Source organism: Cetorhinus maximus, chromosome 12, assembly GCF_964194155.1.
Source record: "Cetorhinus maximus chromosome 12, sCetMax3.hap1.1, whole genome shotgun sequence".
Classification (NCBI taxonomy): Eukaryota; Metazoa; Chordata; class Chondrichthyes; order Lamniformes; family Cetorhinidae; genus Cetorhinus; species Cetorhinus maximus.
Window position 1 is genome coordinate 95824632 of NC_135890.1, and position 25223 is coordinate 95849854.

At 39.3% G+C, this 25223-nt stretch overlaps 1 protein-coding gene across 2 annotated transcripts in view; it reads right to left on the bottom strand.

The window, feature by feature from the left end:
• Nucleotides 1–25223, bottom strand: part of mlxip (MLX interacting protein) — a 97390-nt gene that overhangs the window by 46147 nt on the left and 26020 nt on the right. For both annotated transcript variants that reach the window (XM_078554141.1, XM_078554142.1), the window contains exons 2-8: nt 12850–12956; nt 11220–11305; nt 10768–10857; nt 10507–10548; nt 7967–8189; nt 5433–5522; nt 3863–3972 (exon numbers count right to left, since the gene is read on the bottom strand). In XM_078554141.1, coding sequence (XP_078410267.1) covers nt 3863–3972; nt 5433–5522; nt 7967–8189; nt 10507–10548; nt 10768–10857; nt 11220–11305; nt 12850–12956 — 748 coding nt within the window. The remainder of the gene's footprint in view (nt 1–3862; nt 3973–5432; nt 5523–7966; nt 8190–10506; nt 10549–10767; nt 10858–11219; nt 11306–12849; nt 12957–25223) is intronic.

A 25223-nucleotide genomic window follows, 5' to 3' on the forward strand; every position in this document is an offset into this window, starting at 1 on the left:
CAGCTATACAATCTAATGCAGACACAATATTCTTCCATTTCAAAACTGGAAGTAAAATTGAATAGGGAACATAGGAATTTCTACACTTGTTAGAACTATTAGCAATGTTATATGAATATTTAACATGTCCACATTCATCTCCGCTATTTTAATTCAGAGGAAACAGCTTGGTTCATAAATAAAACAATATCTAGAATAATTTTTCTTCTCTCCCTCTATTACAACACTCCATCTGCAAGTTAGCTAGTAACGGGTTACAAAGAGGTAACATTACAGAGAAGTCAGGGAGGTCTGCCAGGGAAACTTAAAAATAGCCAGGAGAGGTCAAAAGAAAATCCACCAGTGCAAAGTCCATTACTCCCAGATCAGGATCCTGTAGACAACACTGTTTTCCTATTTTTGCTTTAAATCTTCACTAAATATTCCTGGGTATCTTCTAGCATATATAAACAACATATTAGTCAAGTGGCTACACTCTTTTGTTCAATAAATATAAAATTACAGTCCATTAAGTATGTCCCAAACCCATCTATCAGGAATATTATGGAACGTCCTATACAACTCCGGCACCATTTTAGATTTTAAAAAGTACAAAGCAATTATTTTGTTCATTAGAACCAAACAGTTGAATTCAAAACCTTGCTGATTCAACGATCGATGATCCCCTTCCTGCTCCTCAGATGCACCCCCCAACACTCCCCCCACTCCCTACCCACCCTCTAAAATATAGGAATCCCCAGTAATCTGAGAAGAGGTGGGCCTACTCAGATGCAATTAGAAACTTTAAATTGCCACAATATATTTTGCCACTGGGTGGTGCTGTAATTAACTACTAAACGTTACACTGCTGTACGAGCTGATTCCAGCCGCTTTACACTGTCAGCAAATGTATAACTATATTACTTCTTTCTGTAAAGTGTCACAAAGTGACTGAAACAGGTGCGAAAATAACGTAAGCAATGTGTTTAATTAAATTTAAATTTGCGGCTGCAAAGAAAATTAAAGGGGCAGCACACTTAAATAAATTACCCACACATCCAAAAAAAAATTGAGGGAACGCTGCCAACTAAAAATGACAATGAAACTATAAGGGTTATAGGGTCTTGCGCCTTAGATATTCTCTCAGGTACAAAGTGCTGATTAGTACTGCAAGTGTTCAACGTTCTTGTACATTGGTGGTGCCCTACTGACATCTGTATCTGACAATACAATAGCATAACCTAGTATCAAACAATAGTAGCACTGATCTGAACTGAATATCTGCATCTTTCACATATGTGCACCTTCAATGTTTTGAAGGTGGAAACTTTGCAAGTTGAGACCACGTGCAAACTGTTAAGTCTTTTTATTTCACAGCAAGTGAACAGTCTTTGCAAGTTATGATCAGGTTCAAATAGTTCAACTTGACTACTAATATAGAATAATGAACGTCCATCCATCTCTTCCCCACCTAATTGATGAACAAGCTAACTCCTAATTTACCTCCTTTATTTTAATTCTGAGCCTGGTCAAAACTTCATATTGTAGTTTTAAAAATCCTGACCAACTTTATAGCCCTTGCTTGACCTGACTGCTTGCATCTCCATCTCTACTTTTCACTTTCCTCTTCACAGCCAGAAAATAATAGACTTTCCAACACAAAGGGTGAGAGATGTTGATCAGATTACTGAGGCAAGCAAACAAACTGATTAGTTAGAGACTATGGGAAAACATTATCATATTTTCTCAAGGAGTTTAAAAAAATTTGTTTGAACAGCCAAACTAAAGGCTATGCCCTCCACTAGGATGCCCACCCACCCCACCCCACCCACCCCACTTAGGAAGCTTAACCAGGTTCACATCTTTGTGATAAAAGGGAATTTTTTTTTTAAAGTACCAAAAAGGAAGGATGAAAAGTGGAAACCATAATTTCAAAGAAACTCAGAGTAAAACAAAAATGTAAAATGTAAAGCACATTTTAAAAATGTTAAGACCTCTTGCTCCTAATAGATACACATCCATTGCATTGCTTTTCTTTTACAATAACAATTTTATAGTCACTCTCGAAATGCATTCTCCTCTTTAAAAATTGCCAGCTGTGATCAGAATTTACCTTTTCTTTTTTGCAGATCACACTATACAATCTAAATTTCCCTCTGATTTTATTTACCAACACAATAAAGCACAAAAGCAAAACTTTGGTGACGTGCTATAGCCTATTTCACTTTGAATTATTTGTAATCTGGAATTCTCTTCTCCACGCCACCACAAGCAACAATTAACTTAGCAAATTTGCAATACTAAACAAAAACTGGGTTCATTGTTTAAAGCCAGAAAGTGTCCAAGTTCCTCCAGCTTCTTCCAGAAGGCTGCACATTAAAAATGACATGCTTCCTTGCAACAACTTTATGCAATTTCCTTAATTATAAATGGATCGCTGCAACACAGTCTAGTCATCATTGGTTTAATTGAACTCATGCAAGTTATTAATGGAGAGTCCTCCTGAAATGAATTATTTTGGTTAATTCATAACCATGTCTGGCAGGGCTACTTTATGTCAATTTAATTGGAATTTAGAATATAGTTTCTCACCTGTTTATCAGATGTCAAAAAAAATTAAAGCCAAAATGTGCCAGCACCACCATGAAATAGAGAGAATTCAGACCTTCTACCAGGACTCTGTTTGTAAAATCAATTTTTAAAGCGTGTATTCCTTTGACATGGAAGCAATATATAAATGCCAGGTCGTAAGGCTATTACAACTTCATACACAAGCTATATGTAGTCCATAAGCAGCAAGTAGCTACATGTTTCCTGAAAAGTTGAGAAACTCTTCTAAACAGTTAACCTAATTTGTACAAGCTGCAAGTTGTTGTTGTTCTTGCTATAGAACATCTTGCCTCAGCTTTCAACCGGTGTATCATTTTGTTGGTAAATAAACCCAGAAAGGTAGTTTTATCAGAATGGTCCTATGTTGTAATATTTTTGTTAACTGAATTGTTGAAACATAGGGTTGGATTTTATGAGGCACTGTAGTCCCTGCCCCGCAGCCACTTATTGGCTGACTGGCCATTAATAGGCTGGAGAAAGGGCTTCAACCCCTTCGGAACAGAAGGCCCCACTGCAGAGAGCTGCTGGCCAATCAGAGGTTCTGTCACAGGTTTAATCTCAGGGGCAACAGTGGATTGGGGCTCGAGTGGGCACTAAATGCCCTTTTAAGGCTCTCAATTAGCCCGCTAGTGGGAGGGCCACCTGATAACAGCCCTGCCCCTGATAAAATTGTAGTAGGGGCAGCAGGTAGGCTGCCTACTGGATTTTACATGCCCCACCCCCCCACCTGACCTGCCCACTCCTGCTCTTTCAAGCCGCTGGCGGAGAAAGTGTAAAATTCAGCCCATAATGGGCATCCTCTGCATTCTCTAGTAAAAACTCCTTGGAACTCTCTGGCAACAAATGTTAAATAATAAATCGATGACTAATAATTGTTATGCTAGCACTCCAGCAACGAGAGTAAAAGTTGAATATTTTAGTTTCTAAATAATGCAGCCTGCTGCGAAAATGACCAACCTGCTTGCATGGGAAGCGGCGCTAAACTAAGCCTAAGCTATAGCATGCGACTTTGAACAGCCTGTGCAGCATAGAAAGCATTAAGTTTACTATCTATTATGCAGACCCATTTTTCCATCCCTAGATTCCCTTTCCAATAGCGTAAAAAAAAAATTACACTGAAAATACAGCTTAGTAGCACGAGTGACTATAAAATGTGGTTCACTACTTTCATTTTGAAAAGCTGCCCTAGCAGTTTGCAAATGTACACAGGAGAGGTGGCAAGAAAGGTGAGCTTCAGTATTATACCTATATTAGAACCAAACATAAATCTTACCTGTGGTGGTGAGCTACTGGCACCTAGGGAAGTGACAGAAGGTACAGAAGGAGCGGGCGAAGAGAACAGGCTGCCAGCCAAAGGTGGGAAGCGAGTTGTTGGAAACAAATCTGAAATTAAATAGCTCATTTTTAGTATCATTTATTTCCTGCAATGTCCCGTGCTCGAAAGATTAAACTGCACACATTTTCCACAGAAATCATTTAGGGGCAATGTGGCTGTAGATTACAGTTATACAAATCTTGCACCGTGCTAGGAAAAATCAGTAGACATAAAAATCCTCATACTCTTCATTGAGGGGGGAGGAGAAAGGAATGTTGAAAAAAGACAAATTATTCAACAACAGCTTGCAATTTAGGGAGCCAGCTCTTTCATCTAAAGAAAATCCTTGAAAGCAAATAACACAAAACGAAAGAAATAAGATAGGTAAAAATGTTACTCCAATAGAAGCAACAAACGAAAAAAGCCAGGGAACATCAGCCAGGAAAGACTGCATAACATTTTCAAAGTAGCTGAACATTTTGTAACTCCCTACTGAAGCTAAAACAGTATGGCAAAGTCAAATCTGGTACTCAAAGTGGGAAAGTGTACAACCATTCATTCGTCCAACCATTTCCACACCACTTCTCCAGGCGAGGGTCGCGATGGCAGTAAGCTGAGCAGGGCCGACCAGAATTCTCTTTCCTCAGCCACAGATTCCAGCTCCTCCTGAGAGGTTCCCAGGCCAGCCGAGAGGTGTAATCCCTCCAGCGAGCCCTGGGTCGGCCTCGAGGTCTCCGCCCAATGGGCCATGCTCTGTACAGCTCCAGCAGGAGCCTACTGGCAGGGGGGATCCTTATCAGAAGCCCGAACCACTTCCAACTGGCCCCTCACGATCCAGAGGAGCAGTGACTCTACTCCGAGGCTCTCCCAAATTGCTGAACTCCTCACCCTGCCCCGAAGAGTACACCCAGCAACCCTGTGGAGAAACCTAATTTCCACCGCTTGTACCCGCAATCTTATCCTTTTGGTCATTACCCACAGTTCATGACAACAGGTGAGGTTCCAGATAAAGAATGATCCACCAAATAACCCCCACGATGATTCTAGAAATAACACTGAGAACCTCGCCCGGAGCAGGGATACCGGGACCTACCCCTGGGGGTGCTGTTCGTCGATGGGCGCCTGGTGGCCGGCCCACATAACCCGGTCAGGCTCAGCCCAAAATAACTTCATAGAGCTGCCTTGTGGGCCCGTCACCCACAAGGTGAAGGGTGGGAAATCCGGTGCGATGCCAGTATGGCAGTAAGCGAGAGCAGGACAGATCAAGTGCACAATCAACAAAACTGAAATATCAACAGACATCATTATCACCAGAAACCAAACTCTGGTATATTTAAAAGTGTGAAAATGATCAACAAGGCATCACGAGTCTTGTGATATTTCTCCATAACATCAATTTCTCTATCATCATGAATATATTCAACAAAAGCTCAGCAAAATATCATCAAATAAGTGAATCTCCACTTACTTAACTGAGTACATGAACATACCATTTTTAAAATTCGAAGTACTGTCATACAAATCTTACCTTGGAAAGGTTCAAAAGTGTCCATGAAGTCCAAATTGGGCTGTAGAGGGATTAATCCAGGCTGAATCATATCTGCATTTCCTGCATGTGCTGTTGGAAGTATTAAGAGAGTTTTAAGTATACAATACTTATATTACACATTTTGTTGGCTAACAATATTTTCACATTGAATATTTTGGTTTAGCTATCCACTGGTTTAGCTATCCACTGCCAGATCTGATGGGACCACTTAAAATACTATTGCATCCTGCTCGTCTGCTAAACTGCTCGCTAATCCAGGATCATCCTGGAATGCAAAGATAACACCCAGCTTCTTCGCTCTACTGCAAACTGTTTTCTTAAACCACACTCCCCTCCACCCTTACCTCCAACAATAAGTGCAAGGAGCTCTTGGACTTCTTTGTCACTAAGATCAAAACCATCCATCAACATGGCATCTACATCATCCCACCCTTCAACTAGCTACTTGGCCAAAGTTCTTTTAATTCTCCCTTCTGCCCCCTTAGCCCTGGATTTGCATCTTTCTCTAGTTTCTCTATCTTCCGCTCATGCCACGAGACCCACCTCCTGTTCCCTCAATCCTAATCCCTCTAAACTGGTGATCACCCAACTTCCTCTCCTGGTCCCCATGTTAGCCTATAGTGTGAACTGTTCTCTCTCTTCAGGTAGTGTCCTTCTCTCATTCAATTCTGCACTCATCACCCTTCTCCTCAAAAAAACCCTTGAACTATCCTTGTAAACCTCTGTCTCATCTCCAAACTCCCTTTCCTCTCCAAAGTCTTTGAACGAGTTGTCACCTCTCAAACCAATGCCCATCTTTCCCAGAATTCTGTGTTTGAATCTCTCCAACCAGGTTTCCACACCTGCCACAATAACAAAACAGCCCTTACCAAAGGCACAAATGACATCCAATGTGACTGTGACAAAGGTCAACCTTCCTTCCTCTTCCTTCTCAAACTGTCTGTAGTCTTTGACATGGTTAATCATATCATCCTCCTCTAACACCTCTCCACTGTCATCCAACTGGGTGGGATTGTACTCACCTAGCTCCATTCTTATCTTATAATGGCTTCTCTTCCTACTCCTACACCCACAGTTATCTCTGGTGTCCCCCAAGGATCTATCCTTGGCGCCCTTTCATTTCTCATCTACGTGCTGCCCCTTGGTGGCATCAACTAATAGTACAGCTTAAGTTTTCACATGTGTGCCAACAACAGCCAGCTCTACTTCACCACCACCTCTGTCAACTCCTCCACTGTTGAGCCATTGTTTACAGATCCCACTCCAAACTCCGTTACCAGGCTACGAACTCAATCCCTCTACCTGGCAACAGACTGAGATTAAACAGCCTCTTCACAACCTTGGTGCTACATTTGATCCGGGATGAGCTTCCGTCCCCATGTTCATAACATCACCAAGGCCGCCCAAGTCCACTTACATAACACTGCCTAACTGTCTCAGTTCGTCTGCTGCTGAAACCCTCATTCATGCCTTTGTAACCTCTAGACTTGACTACTCCAATGTACTCCTGGCTATTTCCCACATTCTACTCCCCATAAACCTGAGGTCATCCAAAACTTTGTTGCCTGTGTCTTAACTCACAGAAATCCCCGTTCCCCATCACCCCTGTGCTCGCTGGCCTACATTGGTTCCCAGCCACGCAACATCTTGATTTTAAAATTTTCATTCTCGATTTCAAAACCCTCCATGGTCTAACCCCTCTCTAATTCTATAACCTCCTCCAGCCCCATAAGCCTTCAAGATATCTGCACCCCTCTAATTCTGGACTCTTGTGCATCCCCAATTTTAATCACTCCACCACTAGTGGCTGAGTCTTCAGGTGCTGAAGCCTCAGGCTCTAGAATACCCCATACCCCTCTACCTTACTTTTCTCCTTTAAGGTGCTCCTTAAAATCCATCTTTTTGACCAAACATTTGGTCATTTGATCTAATAACTGCTTATGTGGCTAGGTGTCATATTTTGTTTTAAAATACTCCTCTGAAGCACTTTAGAACATTTGACAATGTTAAAGGCACTATATAAATAGAAGTAGCTGCTCTTCCGCCATCCCAGCTGCTACTTGGTCCTGACTTAGGTGACAAGTACTGATAAGGAATCTGATTTTTCAATTAAATTTTCTTTCAGCTTGTGCTTGCTCTGTCCAGGTGTGCAAAAAACCAAGGCACATGTCCCAAAGTACATTCCCAGTACATGTGGAACTTGTCATAATGCACATGAAAGCATCGGAAAACACACACAATAACTGGAAGCAGCTGGGGGAAGCACTGTCTCCATTATTTGACAGAACTGCCATTTTACTTTAATGAAAGTTGACATAGAAACTACAGGAATATTAATGTGCAAAGACAACTTTGATTGAAACTTCCCACAGATTGCAAACAGGTATATGTATTACAGGGCTTCTTAAAAAGAGATATGACATTTGAAGAGGTATCCAAAACTTTTATAAAAGCATAACACTTTGGAAAAAAGTTTACAATGTAACAAAACGTGCATCGCAATTGTCACTAACCAATCTCTCTTGGGTTGGGCCAGGCAACTGGATGGTGTGAGGACAAAGTTGAAAAAAGCGTGTCAGTGAATTCAGACATTAACATGTCCATATCCAGGAGCTGATCCTCCTCCATAGGAACTGGTGTATCACTTCCTTTTCTTTTTGCACGCCATGCTGCCAAGTCATCATCTTGAAATGGAATATAACAGGCTTCGGGGCAGCCGTCATCAAACCCAGAAAGCTATATATTATTACCCAATGTTATAGAAAGAATGATTAGTGTAACTAAAATATAAGCAACTTCTATCAACTATCTTATAATTGATGGGACCATTCTTTCAGCCAGGACACTGTTAATCAAATACTTTTCATTCGACAAATGTTAAGAAAATTACAGCATTCTCAGCTGTAACCTACAAATTCACAACTTGATATTTAAAAAAAGTTCTCACCCCACCTCCCAAAAAAAGCACCCTTCAGCTGACAAGAGGAAGAAAAGCTCAGCTGAGTTTCTCAGACATCACTAAGACTATCTTTGATTATTCTCAGTAGGCTAACCAAAGAAAGAAAGGTTCCCTCTGACCACTGGTCCAAAAAAAACCAAAAAAATTGCCTTCTATGGGAAGCTAAAAAATGTTCAAAAATCAGAATGCCATATTCAAATAAACTAAACAGTCCTGCATGGTATATTTTTTAAAATACTGAAGGTACAATAATTAGAAATATGCTCAGGCAATTATTAAATTATTTAATGCATTTTAAAAATGTAAAAGTACTTGAGCATGAACAATGTCTCCCAATTAATCACAAAATTAAATCCCAAGATTTAATCATGCAAGCTCCTTTCTGTTTGTGGGAATTAAATATTATTAATTCTTGACTGGCCTCAAAGCTGGAGCATCATACTAATACACTGTACTTCAATAACCAAGCAACAGTGTAAGATGCCCATGGCCCAGAGCATCCTGCACAGCTATTACCGCTATTTTCTATCCCCCATATCATCTTTCAGAAACAAGTTAAATTTGCAGTTCAGTTTAGGAATGGCCTTAAAAATACTTTAAAATTGATTTAAATATATACAAAATGGAGCACAGAACAATTAGCCCAATTTTAGAAACGGGGGAGTCGGGGTGAGGATGCTGAGATCGGCTATGACTTTGCCAGAAGCAGCAGTTTTATTTTAATGAAGCATATCGAAGGCAAGCAGGTGGATGAAGGGAGCTGATCAGAGGCATTGGAGAGCTGAGAGAAAATTAAAACCGTAGGATTTAATTTGTTGTGGGGTCAAAACTAAGATTCAAATGTTTCCTCACGTTACTGTACCCCCAAGATAGCACAATTCATCTATCACATTGTACGGGAGACCACATCAAAACTTCTGAATTTAAAAAGTTTTTAAAAATCAGAAGTTTACAAAGGACAAATACTCCATGACATTTTTAAGGGACTCTGAATGAAATTTAGAAAGTGATTCAAGTTCATATCCAGCAGGTGGCAGTGTTTACCTTTTGCTGTCTAATATTGCAGTTTTCAAGAAAAAGCCCGAACAATTTTATTACTTCCTTTAAAGAAGTAAAACTTCATAACAAGGGTTTTGGAGAGTTGGGGGTAGTTGAGGATAAAGAGAAATGGAATTGAGAAACTAAGCAGGAAGTGGAAGAGCTGTAAGTGAACAATGTTGAGAGCAAAGAAGCAATCTCAACGAAGCTTTTGAAGGCAAGGAGGATTCAAGCGAGGCACTGGGATTTAGAACAAATTAATTCTAAACAACTGGGTCATAATGGGGCTAGAGGCTTGTGAACAAAGGTGGAATGAGGAGTTGTGGGGGAGACAAACACACAATGGTCTAGTTTCAGAATAACAATGGAATGTAGAAAGTTGGTAGGGTACAAGGTGGCCATGAATAGAGGGGCTTTCAGGCAAGGGGTATAAAATCAATGTGTTGCAGGATGAGGAACCAAAAATGGTTTGTAAGGAGGTGACCAAATTTGCCCATTTGGCAAGAAAGAATGCTTGTCCTTACGGCCAGCCCAAGTTCAAGAGTAGAGTCATAGGCCATGAAACAAGCCGCCATTCTGTAGTATCTGAGTACAGCAAACTACCGCACAAGATTGTGCTGATGTGCAAATCACATTGCACAGTCAAGCATATCTGATAGGTGCCTTTTACAGGATCGTTAAAAGTATATTTGAGATTGAGAGTTTTAACAATAATTAAATAATGCAAATGTAAAAACAATCAAAATCCCCCATCCCTTAACAGATGTCCAAAGGCTATTACAGTCACTATCGAGTATATAATTATAGAGTTACCTTTAACTCTAGGACAAAACTATACTAAAATCTTAAGTTATAATATGCATGACCAACCTAAAAAGAGTGTCAGAAATGTTATACATTTTCAACAGAACATGGCGATTCATTGCAATCACCCCTTTTGAACAAAGTCTATGCTTGGTATCAGGTCACACTATTAACATTTCAAGCGCAAACAGGTGAAATATTTGAAAAGTACTTATCTTTAGTGAATGAGTGTGTTTTTCATTTTAAACTTACTTTAATCAAACTTGAAAGGTCTTCATCTTTGTGCTTCTGCAACTGGAAAAGAAAAAGAAAGCTAGAATCATATCAAGGATATGTGAAATGTTGATTTCAGAAAACTCTTGAGAAATAATTCTTTCACTCTAATAATTAATTGACTTTTCAATTCCCTTAAATGTGTCAGAAGAAGTCAAATATATTTTCAGGGCACAAGATGCTAATTAACTCAAATATCAGAATCACCTAATAATAAACACCAGAATTTAAATAACATACCCTTTTTTTGAAGTATGTGCGCCATTTATGATACTCTCTTATTACAATCTCAATTCTTCTTTTCCAGAATTTTCCTTCCGTTACAGCTGCCTAGGGAAAAAGAAACAGGATACAAAAATCTCGCAACCTTGTACAGTATATGATAACTTGTACAATGAACCCAAAATTATCATGTCAAAATTATTGTAAAAACACAAGTGCATCCTGCTCACTAGAAAATAAAAACGTGGAAATTTAGGACTTTTTCCTTCTCTCAGTCATAGGGAGAAGTGGAAATCCTGCTGACGCAAATAAAAGAAAAATAACTGAAAAGTTATGCAATAAAGTGCAGAAAAGAAACAAACTGTATGCAAAAACTGGAACACTGAGAATTTCAAGAGATAAGAATCTTCCTATACAAGTTATTAGTGTCTCCATCACCCATATTATATGAGAGTTTCACATCTACTTACTTCTGGTCGTCGAGGTTCATCAAACTCAATAGTTCCATCTAGTGGAGTGACAAAGTGACAAACTGGGTTGTCACGTTTTTCTACATCTAAGAGAAAACAAAATCTTGTTACATAAGCTAGTATGGACATTTTACAACATTAGCAATTCAAAATAAAAATCAATCTTTCCCAGAACCACCAAAGTTAAATGGGCGGACAGGCGAGGGAATGGTGGTGAGCACGTAAAAAAGACAGCAAGAGTTTCTGCTCTAAACAATACCCACCAACTTCTGAACTAAGTCTTCAGCAAGGACAGTATCAGGCTTAAATATCAGGGTCAAATTGTCGAATTGAGTGGGCCTTTATCCTCTGGAGTTTAAGACAATGAGAGATGATCTCATTCAAACATACAAAATTCTTACAGGGATCAACAGGGTAGATATAGGAAGAATGTTTCCCTTGGCTGGAGGGGGGTGGTCTAGAACCAGAAGACAGTCTCAGAATAAGGGGCAGGCCATTTAGGACTGAGGAGGAGGGGTTTCTTCACAGAGGGTGGTGAATCTTTGGAATTCTCTGCCCCAGAGCGCTGCGGAGGCTCAGTCCTTAAGTATATTCAAGACTGAGATTGATAGGTTTCTACATATTAAAAGCATCAAGGAATATGGGGGATAGTGCAGGAAAATTGTGAAGTAGAAGATAAGCCATGATCTCCTTGAATGGCAGAGGGGGCTCGAAGAGTTGAATGGCCCACTCCTGCTCCAATTTCTAATGTTCTTATATAGACAGGTGCACAATTAAGAAATGTCTGCTCTAAGCCATATCACTGACAGAGATATCATTGGGCACTGCTCAACAAGTGATTAATAGTCAACTTGGCCATTTTTGTACAGCAATAGCAGAGGCATAGGAGCAAGTCATCTGCCTGCTTTCTTGAAACTTTGAAAATAATTCAATAGCCTGCACTGTTCTTTTGTGCTTGTTTTAAAGGAGACACAAGGAATGATAACAGAACGTCATGATGCGGCATAGTGACAGTAGGAAAATGTAGGTAACCATTTCTCTCTGAAGGATTCTCTGACTGCAGTAGAGATTATTTTACGTACCTGCCGGTGAAAACATTTTAAAAATCAGTTTCTAGTCCTGCTTTCAAAAAATATTATGTTAAATGGCTACTATCTGCCAGTTCTTTTTTTCTAATGCTGCTTTTTAAGAGTCAGCAAAAAAAGCAGATGCGCTTGAGGAGCACCATCCATTAAGGGAAAAAATTGAGATGTGGGGAGGGGGGTTATTTTAAAAAAGTCAAGTCTGTATGGATCACAATATTCCCATTCTCAAAAGTTCAAATTAATCTGTTCTTGTTTGTGTCCAACAGTGACAACTTCTTCAGACATGAGAGCATTTAATGGCCATCATCCTGTGGTTAATTTGACTTCCAATTCCCAGTCAACAAAAAAACTACCTATTGGTACACCTGCCTTGACCATGTATTCAAGAAGATTGGAGAAGTGAGAATGGTTACACTGGGTGAGGTAGCACAACAATGAGGCAGTGAAATGAACTAATACAGGAAGCATTTGAATCACTGTACTTCGTCAAAGACTGTAAATACAATTTACCAGCTGAGAAAAAGAGACAAAGAGATTTTCCTCACATTGCATGTACCATGCCCTCCAGATAGCATTGTTCAGTCGAATCTTGTCTCTCCATAGAAGTTTTAATCCTTTGAAATTTTTCCATTTAGGAGAAACCAATTTTCCACTAAAAACAAATACATTGAGTTCAATATATGACTGTTTCAACAGATTAAATAGGTCTATGGTTAGTAATATTTGAAATATATTAATTAAAATGATTCATTTGTAAAACAGCAATTATCTGACAACTAACAGACATGTTTGAAACATATGCACTAATTTGGGCTCCTGTTAACCTTGCTGATCTCTGACATTGATACAAAGTTACTGATTCCATCATGCAACACCTAAATCAAAGGATCTATTTTAAAGCAACAACCAGGCTAAGCTATGAAATGTAGGTGGACATAAACGATGGCACATCACAATGCAAAGTCTACTCACAGAAAAGAAGTGTGGAGAGCATATCTGACTGGGTTTGCTGGAGCAGGAGCAATTAAGTATGAAGGACATAGTCAGAAAGGGGACAAGTGCAGAGTAAAGTATAGCATTGAAGACATAGGTGAAGGTCATATTAATGACAATGTTGGAGGAGAGTGCAATATTGACAGTACACGAGATGAACGTAGGGAAGTGGAGTGTTTCTTTAAAGGACACAGAGATGAATCTCATCTTCCAAAAAACAGGTGCATTGTGGTCTGGTCAGAGGTGAAAATGCAAAAACGAAACAGGAAGCGAACCTGTCCACTTCCAATTTTAACAGAGGTGGGATGGGAGGCGGGTTACTAACCCATTTGCAGGAACTGGGTTCATCATTTAAATGTTATAGTGAGGCTGCATGTCTTTACTTTAACAGTCATTCTATTTTTACCCACAGGTCATCAGGTTTCCTGGGCGTCGGGAAATTCGGCAGCCTAAAGGTGGTGAACAGGGCTGAATCCATGGGATAAGTTCCCTTATTGCACTGCTACTGGGCCAGGACCAGCAGGAGTGCTTCCTCTGGGTCCAACAAGGTATCCAGTAAATACCCTCAAACCACCAGCAGATCCCTCCCCACCATGATCAGGAACCCCATTTCCCAACCCTCCCCCAAATGATCTCTCTCACTCCCCCAGTACATCTACCTGCTCTTGTAAGCTTCGGCCCTGTGAGCTTGATTGACAGGCTAGAAGCCTGGTTATCTGCAGCCAAGAACCCCACAGAAAACAATTTAGAGCAGCCCTAGAGTTAAATTCTACAGGACACTATAGTGGTCAGGAGTACAGTACATCGAGGGTAAATATGGCTGGGGGTCAGGTCAGGGAGGAATCTGAAATGGGATGTGTAAATATTCACAAGGTTGAATGAAGCATTGACATGAATGTAACACGATGTTCACGCTTTGCATTCTACCACAGTGCACCAGGGGATGCAAGATTCGGTATGTTGTCACTAGGCTTTTTAATTTAAATAAACTGTATATGATAGGGGGGAAAATAATCACACTCAAACCAATAAATATTTCCAACGATGCTCTTAATTGATCTCTCAAATTTCTCCCACCATAGTTCAGAAAACTGGTAGTTGACTGATTTCATGGTCCTTCCAGGCACAAAACGAATTAGAAAGTATGAAATTTGTATTTTAACCTGTACTACCAGCTGTTTCACGTTTTGTGACTCCACCCCAAGGACTCTGCATGTCTGCTACAATTCTAAAAATTCTCGTGACAAAACTGCTCAACGTAACTTGTGCGTCCAGGGATTGCAGCTTATTGTTTCGACAGCTCAATACAGTGTTGGGTGGTGTGTGCAACCCCATTCATACTTTTCATGCACTGTTTTGAAGGCAGTTTTAAATTGAAGGTGTTACCCATTGTAATCTGCAGTATTGGCAGAAGTCAAGTAAGGTATCCAATCTCCTGAGACCTAGAAATGCCAAGGGCCCAATTTTCATTTGTGATATGATTCACAAGCAAGCAGACACTCAGCACAGCTACAGAGGGGTTGACATTGATGTAAAAAGCAGACGAGGCTTTGAGTATCCTGACTGATTTCAGCTGTTTGTCACAGTAAGGGGTTGCTCCAGTAGCAGATTGAGAGCATTTGTTGTAGAGGAAGCTCTGTGTAATCCGATGCAAGGCAGATCAACAAGTCCTATGAACACTATCTTTACCTTAAGTGGAAGCTGAAGGATGATTAAGTGATCATAATACCAGAGATGGATTCAATCTAGTCAGAAGTGGAATTAATAGAGAAGTAACTAATGGGATTATAAATTAGTTTAAGCAGTGAGAAGCAGTTGGCAATAATAAATAGAAAAGAGTGCATATGTGGGGCAGTGATAGATCCAATTCTGCAGGAGCTACTGCTATTCACAACTCAAATAATTTGCAGGACAATATTTATTGGAATACTAAAAGCTTTTCCGTGCATTCTATGGCAACATGGCCAGACACACCCTTAGCAATACTGGGAACAGGCAGAATCTCAGCACATAGTGACACTTGGTGTTTGCATATCAAGGATCAAGAGGGGAGGTCCTACTGGATTGTTCCCTAAAAGACTGTCAAAGTCATTTGGCAGAATGCCTCATCACCAGAACTTTCAAACAAGCACCAATTTGTAGCCTGGCTGGTGGTGAGAAAAGCCCACCCGTCAGATCCTTCCTACACGCCTGCAGTCTTTCCCCTCTGCACATTGCCCTTGAGGTGGCTGTGGTGGGGAAAAGACCGTTGGTCATCTCCTTCTGGAATGTGCCTTTGCAAAGGAGGACTGGAGAGAGATGGAGTGGTTTTTATGGAGGTTCGTCCCAAGCAGCTCTGAGACGCTGGGCTCTGTGCTCTACGAGCTATTCCCTGGGATGCACATCAAGATAAACATCAACTGCAGTTGGAGGATCATCAACTCAGGTGAAAAACACTCTTTGGTCCTCCCAAAACTTGTTAGTCTTTCTTCCAGTGCAAAGAGTTGTCCTCGACCGAGTGTTGCAAACTGGCACATTCCAAGGTCCATGACTATATGCTGATGGATACACTAAAGCTCAGGGCAGCTGCCACAGAGGTGCAATGGGGAAAGGTCGCTGTCTAAGATCTTTAACCACTGGCCATCTAAGTTTCTCTACACCCATTACCCATTTTAAAATCTAACCCCTGAACTTGCAGCCATTTTTAATCTCAATTTTAAATCCATTGACAAAGGAATTATTGTTATTTTATAGCGGTAGGACCTCTGCCTGGTTTAGGGTGCGCTACCACCGTCTGGCAGGTCCTCTTATCTTCTTTGTGAACTATGACTACACTACTGGACACCAAACCGTTTTCTTTTGTTTTAATTTATTCTTGCTAGGCAGCAGTTATTGCCCAGCTCAAGTTGCCCCATTTTGCAGTCTTGCATACATGAGCAATTTACAGTTTAGATTTTAACGGTAGCAGAAATATATTTCAGTTTTCAAAGCTCTCATTTTGAGGACATTCTTGAAAATGTTTTGTATTTGAAAGACTCAGTTTGAATTCAGTTAAATGGATTGCCCCGAGTAAAAAAACAATTTAATTGGTCTGACTTAATCTTCTAGTAAGACAATCATGGCTAGGTTTTGAGACTATTACAGCTCAACACTTTAGCCCCTTACAAATGGCGGAAATGAGTGTGCTTATCTGGGCGCATTCTCTCTCACTGGACAAGGTTTACAGTTATTAGCATTGTGTAAAATAACCAATCATAAATTAACTGGATCATCTTGTATAATCAAAAACAGAGCCAAAATAGAGGGGAAAAAGGTTTTTTAAATCAATAAAGACAAATAGAAAGTTGATTAGGTTAGGCCACAGATGGAAATTCTAAATTATTGGCCAGAAAAAGAATGGGAATGGAAGAGAAGAAAATGGTAAACAGGATTGAAGGCTTTAATATCTGCTTGAATTTTAAAACAAGTTGGTTCCATTAAGTTACGCCCTATATTTAAATGGTTCTATTACTGTAACTCATTTGTTTTAATTTCACAATCTGCAAGTCTAAAATTTTATACAACTGGTTATCTTAGCACCAAAAAAATGGTGTCTCCCTATCAGCAGCCCCATGGCCAAAACACTCAAAATAACGAACTGATTGCTGCACACATACATTTGGAAAGTGGGTGGAGAAACATTTTCAATAAAGGACTTACAAAAGAAAATTCTTCTTCACTACATACTTTAGCACCACTATTTATTTTTTTTAACTAGAAAATGAGACATGTTGCCAAACAAACTTTGTTACTGTACAGAATGTTATTCAATTACTCAACCAAGTACAGTAAATTTCCCCACAATAACATTCCTCCCTAACATTAATACTTTATTGCATTATTTAAGAGGCATGCAGGAATACCATTTACAAGAAAAGGAGTCTATTTTATTGAACATGCAGACAGAAAATATATAGCTAGAGGCAACATAATTCCTTCAGATAACAAGACTAACACCCAAATAATTTGACATATCACTTCAAACTATGTTACAGCTATTGTTCGTAATGGTAATTAGTTGTAGTCCATGAAGGACCAACAGCATCTCTCTCCATTAGAGACAGACAGTTGGTTATATAGCTGGAAGGCACCACTCCACATCAAGCATGGGGCAAGGAATGGAGCCATGCCTCCATGAACTGTTGCAGCACATACAGGATTTGAACTTGTGCTGTTGGTGTCATTCTGCACCACACTCTAGCCATCTAACCAACTGAGCTAACTGGCCCCCACACATCTATTGACCATTCCACATATAATGGTTTTACAGAAAAAACGGCTAACATCGTTTCCCCTACTCAATTCAAAAAGAAAGCTGATATTCAATATGAACTGTATGCTGTTACCAGTGTCAGTTGTTTTGCACTCCCTATGGGAAGCAACAAGAAATTCTAAACTACATAGCTGGGCTCAATTTAGATTACGCCAGCACCACCACATAAACAGATCACTTGCAGATCAAAACAGAAGATAAGTTGAATTGAAACAGAAAAAAAGGCCAGAAAGATTAGTTCACACTGTACATTAAATGGTTTATTATGAATGTTCACATGCCTCTATAGATATCTCTAGACAAGAAAAAAATGCAACTTGAAACATGTTGGACTAGTGTCAGGCCACAGCAAGGGCCTTCCCTTTGGGTCCTATTTAAACTCACTCACTTCTCTCTTATATTCCACTATTTAAACTGTCTCAGCTTTACTTTTGTTGAAAAAAAGTCATTTTACAGTGCAAATCTTTCATTTTAGCTTCTACAAATAAGCTGTATAAACTATTAGGCAAAACCTGGTATTCTTCCTGAAGGACATTTTCATTTAACACTTCATCTTTTTCCTACTTTTGTTGTTTCTTTTTCATTGGTGTTTACTTTTCTACCTTTCATTTCCCCCTTAATTCCTCTTTCTCAATCTTTTGTCATTTGTTTCTCAAACTTTCTTTCTTTAGATACTTCCAAACATGATGTATTTTGCAAGAATGTGAATAGCCATACACAGTAGCAGCAATAAAGAGATGTGCCACAATTACCTAAGTTGAAAGACTCCGCCTTGACAGAGATCCTTCAGAGAATCAGGAATAGCAGTGTTGAATGGAGGGGAAAAAGTCATGGTTAAAACTGGATACTGTCTTAGGCAGATAGCATCATGTTAAAGATTACAAGCTCACAACAGAAAGTAAGGCATAGGCTATATTCACAATTAAATTCACACCAAAAACTTATTTTGTCTTCTCCTTTAGGCTTATGTCATTTGAAACTAAATAAACTTCCTTACAGTCTTGAGATCTGTTTAACCTTAAACAAACATGCTTTTCATGTCTTTTTAGTTCAGGGGAAAGGTGGAGTGAAGAGATTCTTTTTGTTGCATCAAATGAGAATTGTATTCACCGTCAGAACATGTTCTGCTCCCAAACTTGCATGCTCAGCCGTGAGTGGGAAAATATGCAAATCTACATTGCAACCACTACTGCACAAATATGGCAGCTGCTTCTACGCTCAAAACAGTGATGTTTAAGAAAATGTAAACTTTCTCATCAGCTAGCTAAGAACTAATGCTTACCATCATCTACAAACATACAAGATGTATGTTCAGCAATCCTCAACACTCTGGTTTCTATCTGCCTGGAGAGGTGTGTGAATTATAAAGTTTTCTAGCAGCAATCATGCAAGGTTTCACAAAATCCAAGTGTGCCTACTTAAAAATCTCACATTTCCTTACATTTACTTCAAAGGGATGGAAGCAAATTGCTTGTGTAATAGTGTATATTAATGAGTTCAATTCAGGAACTGCTTTTAAGCTTTAGCATCCTCAGTCTAAATTTATACTTCAAAGCAGTGTTTTCAAGTTTTTGTGTGGAAGATCCCCCAAGAATACAGATACTCTTGGGTATATTCCATCCAATTTTCAGAAGATAACTTCGCTTACTCAAAAGGAAAACAGTGCTATCTTTACAGAAAACATTGATTGAAACCTTCATGCATATCTTTTTCACCACTAAATTCCAACATTTTCCTTGTACACTTCCCATTTTTCACCTTCCATATACTTTAGCTTATTCAAAACCATGCTACCAATATCCTATCCGGCCCCAAGAGCTGCTCATCCATTATCCTTGCTGATTTTTATTGGCCTTAGTTACCCAGTGCTTTATTCAAATTTACAATTCTTATCCTCAAGTTTAAACTGCTCCAGCTATACACAGCTTCATCCCACCACTGAAAGCCATGGTACAGTTGCATCAGCCTAACACTGGAATTCCTTTCTAAAATCTCTCTGCCTGCTCATCTACTTAAGAGACTGTCTTTGAACTTACTTATTTGACCAGGCCTCCGGTGACCGCTCCCAATCTTTCCTTTGACTCGGCATTTGCTTTCTCATTTCTGAAGCATTTTGGAAAGTCTTGCTATATTTAAGGTGCTATACAAATTCAAATTGTTCTGGTTGTAGTGTTCAACAACAGAAACTAATGAACCAATAAACAGAGAAGTCTAACAACCTCGCAGACTCCCTGGAATCCTATTGTTGGCTCCCTAGGGTCTGGGGATCCCAGTTTGAAAACTTGAGATTAACAACTGTGCAGGGACAAAATATAAAAATGATGAAAAACAGTGTACAGAGATTGGATGGTTTTCCAAATCATCAAATTTTTCCAAGCTTTAAATGGAAAGTAATCTCTACACCTCAACTATTTTAAAACTAGCAGAAATTGATGGATGGGGAAATCTGAAACTGTTATTGTGATAATAAACTGATGGGCAGCTTGAAGAAACAGTCCTTTTGGTCCAACTTGTCTATACTGCTGTTTATACTCCACAAAGGTATCCTCCCATTCCATCTACCTCCCTCCGCCTTTAAGCATAGCTTTCTATTTCCTTTAGTCTCTCCTACTCATTTAGATTCCTTTTGAAAGCATCCAAGCTTAACTACTTTCTGTGAAAGTGAGTTCCACATTCTGAGTCAAGAAATTTCTCTTTATTTCCCTATTGGGTATTACCAGTGCACTGTAACCTCTCCAGTCCAGAAATCTACTGTTCGGAAACATTGGAATCTTTTTATCCCAGTAGGCCCAAGCAATTCAGGAATGCCATCGTCATCATTTTAATGCAGCACTTTGGGAGCAGAAACAAGGAAGATACAATATTTGGACAAGGAAAACAATTTTTATTACTGCTTTATGATGTTTTATCACTGTTTTATTCAGGAAAATATTTATATCAATGGTGTTTACTGGCTCACAGACTTGTGGCTAGGCATTCTATCATTATTCTGAAATCCAGAAATCACTTGGTCTCAAGCGTTCCGGGGTGGAGAAGTTACAGTGCAACTATCTTGTATTTATGGCACCTAGCTTTGGATTTTCTCACAATTGGAAACATTCTCTGCGCATTTATACCATTAAGAATTTTTTAAACTTCCATCAGGTATCATGCAACTCCTCTTTTCTTAAAAAACTCAACCTGTTCAATCGTTCTCGATAATTGTAATCTCTTAGTCCTGGTAGCATCTTTGTAAATATTTTTTAAAAAAAAGCAAATTCTCCAGTGCTTCCAAGTCCTTTTTACAGTATGGAGGCCAGGTCTGTGCCCAGTACTCCAAGTGCAGCCTGACCATGATCTAAACTTTTTAATTCTATACTCCCCAAAATAAACCCCAGTGTTTAGCTAACATTTTTAATTACTTTGCTGACTCATGATGCCGATTTTAACGATTTGTTCACCTGTACCCGTCGATCCCTTTGCTCATCTATCCCATATAATTTCTTATTTTCTAAAGTATAGATAATGTTTCTATTTTTCCTACCAAGGTGCATCCTTTCATATTTATCTATGTTAAGTGTATTTGCCACTTAAATGTCTAGTCTGCAAATTTTCTAGTGTCTTGTATTATGTTGCATATTTCCTCAGTGTTAGCTATACCCAGTTGGGTATCATCTGCAAATTTTGATATTGAGTTACTTGTTACTAAATCCTTGGTAAAAATAGACATCTCATTTTGACATTTTCTGGAACAGCTTGTATATGGCAAGCTGGCTGACGCCCAGTTCCTGAGTGAAGGAAATTTACCTCCGCTGTGTATTTCATAGAGTAAGACTAACATACGCTCAACTGCAGGCAGTCATTATTAAACCTCCCCAACAAAGAGGGCAGCAGAGAAGGCAGTATACAAAAATGCTCCAATATTACATTATATTAGATTTTTGATGGACAAGGGAATCAAGAGTTATGGGCGGCAGACAGGAAAGTGGAATTGAGGCCACCACCAGATCGGCCATGATCTAATTAGAATGGCAGAGCAGGCTCGAGGAGCTGAACGGCCTACTCCTGCTAAGTCCTATGTTCCTATATGCTCCTATTATACTCCCTCGCCATTTTTAAAAAAGAAACTTATACATTAAAACATAAAATGGTGCATGCACATAATTTCTCAGAATATAATACGACTAAACCAATCAACAATACCTGAAATTTACAGGTTGGGTTGCTTGTTTCTACTGTAATCACAAACAAAACATAGATGACTGACCGTTATTACAAGGGTGATTTACGTACAAGAAAAAAATTGTTTTTCCTTAACACCAGTATGTGTTTAGCAAAATCATCATTTGACAAGTAGTAACGAAAAGGACCTTTTTTCCTTCTTCCTTTCTACATTCTTTCAATTAACCTATTGGGCTGCTTTCTCTTTCTGTTCAAGTATCTTCACCCATTTCTATGACTGTGGTCTCATTACAGGCCTTCACATGAGCTTACTATCTTTGTCAAAAGCTTGGCCTGGATTTTATTGTACTTTAGGCCTCCTACAAACATATCTCTAAGGTTGACTTCTAAATTCATGCTATACCCACAGTGACAAGAGATTTTCTTTATTTCGAGAACGTAGTCTGCAACAGTGTTGCTTGGCAATTTGATCCATCCTTTGATGGAACATAACTCACGTGAAATTTCATTTTTAGTTGTGACACAATGAGTCCAGAATTTCATTAATTTCAGCATAATCCATAGTACTGGAGTCTCGCGAGCAACATTGCTTAGAAACTACCTCAAAAACATCTGGTCCCAATATGGTAAGAAAAACATTTACTTTATCCTCATCTCCTATTTTAGCTGTGCTTACTTAGTCACATCAAGATGCACAATGCAAGAACAAATATAAATCTGTAAATAAGATGTAAATAAAATCTTGTTAATTTCCAGTTACCTTGATGTACTTAAATCCTTTATAGTCTCCCTAAAGAGCTTTTTGTGGTCAGGATATACCAATGCAATATTCCACACTGTCAGTTAAATGCCAGGGTTGTAGCTTGCCTCAGTGCGCGGCTAGTTCTGGAGCACATCTTCAGTACTACTGCTGGTATATTGTCAGGGCCCATAGCCTTTGCTGTGTTCTGTCTCTTCAGCCATTTCTTGCTATCACATGGAGAGAATCGAATTGACTGAAGACTGGCATCTATGATGGTGCGGACCTTAGGAGGAGACCGAGATAGGTCATCCACTTGGCATTTCTAGGACGCCCCCGCCCCCCATTTTAAGTACAAAACTTCTGCCCTTAATTTTGTGTGTCTGCCTTGGTTGAAGCACTATTGCTCCTGAATCAGAAAGTTATGGATTCAAGCTGCATTCCAGAGATTTGAGCTTTTAGACTGACCCTTGAGCAGCACTGCACAGTTTGAGATACCACCTTTCGGATGAGGCACTAACCTGAGGCCAGATAACTCAGTTTACTGGCACATTTGCACATCTTTTCTGTTAGCCTGACCAAGGCTGCTAGATATCTGCTCACACTGTCCAGTGTGGTCAGTGGCAGTTAGTGCAGCCAGCTAGACTCAAACATGGGTGGCCTGGTAATTATGTGATTTATGACAAACATGTGATTCTCATCAGGGGCAGCCTACCCTGAGAGAGAGAGAGAAAGAAAGAAAGGAGAAGGGGCAAGAGAAAGAAAAACAGCTACTTCTGTGGAGAGTAGGGTGAACTGTTTTTGTATTTACAATGAAGAAGAATGTTGTGAAAGTTTAGTTTTCTCTTTGAAGCAAAGGGGCCAGGACTGATGGGGCTTTTGAAGGTTTAAGAAACGAGGAGTTGATCAGGTGGGCCTTAGTGGTGCAATTTGGATCTGGAACACCCAAGACTGAGGGGAACGATTTTTGAAGGACACCAGAAAATTTGACCTGGCGGGGCAGGGAGAAGTTAGCCTGGTGGAAGCTGGGAACATTTGAGGCTTGATCTTGTAATTCTACACATCTGTGAGAAGTGGGGTACACAGATAAAGAGGTTGGATAAAGTATCTTGACTGAGTTAATTCGTTAATGTGGAAGTACCTTTTAGTTTGCTGTACTAGCTGCCAATTAAGTAATGTTTGATATATGTTGATTTTAGTTTGTTACAGTAAAAGTCTTAAAACACAAAAGCTTATCCTTCAGCAATTTCCATTAGTTGCTGGGAAATTCTTTCCCTTTTTTAAAAAAAAGGTTGTCAGTCTCATTGGGGATTGTAACACATGGGAGAAAGCATTAGATTTTAGATAAATTTGTAGGAACACACTGCTCATTTATGGCCTTGACTAGGGCCTACTGTTGAGGAATGAGGGAAGAGGAAAAGGCAGAAGAAATTTTTAATGAAGGTGAATTGTAGATCTCACTAAAACTGATCCTTAAAACTAGTGTATTGCATACTTACTTTCTTCAGTAAATTTGTAAGATTCCAGCAGAAACAGAGGCAGAGACAACCTTAAGCTGAGTTTAGCTCTTTACAGAAAAAATGCACACAAAATATCTTTGTTTTAAAAAAAATCTACATTAACATACCAACAGTTCTAAATTTATCCAACAAAGCAAATGAACATGAAGTCCAACGTACCATCTTATGGTAAGAACTAGTGGCACAACATCTTGACTGAGTTTTCACATCATCTTCCTATCTATTTTAAGCAATTTTCACCTCATTTTAAGCTCCTCCTGTACATTTTAGATTTCCTCAGAATCAGCTATAATTTTCCAATGTGTTGTCAAGATAATTCCACAAGACTCCTTCAATGGCTCACTTTGGTTTGCCTTGTGACTACCTGAGCCATATATGCTGCGTCAGTATTGGTTGCTTTAAATGCAATTTTAGGCATTAGAGTTTAAAAAAAACATGCTGAGTTAATGTAAAATCTTCAGCAGAACTGTTCCTTCAATACACTGCATGCTCCCAAATCATGACTGGGACACAAAAGTGTGATTTCATTACATGTACCATGTTAATCTTCAAACCAATATAAACCTGTAACCTTATTTTTTTTCCAATAAAAACAAGCATAGTGTAAACAAAACCATTTCAGTATCTCTGAAATAAAAAAAGACTTAGCTTGAGTTTACATAAGCCCATTAGGTCAAATGATTTAACTGGCATCCATGTCTCAACATTCAGTATTCAAAAAGACAATTAAGATAATCTCTGCATCAAAATACCCAATCTTTCAGCAAAACCCAAATCAACGCCGTGCAAAAATAAGTCACACATGACTAACTTCTTACAACCAGTAGATACAGGCATCAAAAGAAGTGATGGAATAGTTGAGTAAATCAACAGTTTAAAAAATACGGCAAATATAGGGCCAAAGGTTATGCAGGCAGGAGTTCAACAGTGCAACTTTGTTACATGGGCATCGAGAAAAGGCGAGTTGAAGGAGGGTGAGGAGACATAAGTGGGGAGGAATCCCAGGAAGTGGTCAGAAATTGTCTCAATCATCGAACCTATAGGAATGGAGAGGCGAGAGAAAATGATGAAGTTGAGGAGGGGGTCATCAACATTGATAGGGGAATTTATATGAAAGGAGAAATTGAGAAAGGACAGCGGAGGCAGTGAATCCAGAATAGAGTGATCAATTGAAGCTGAGCTGGAGATTAAAATCAAAAGAATTACAGTGCCAAA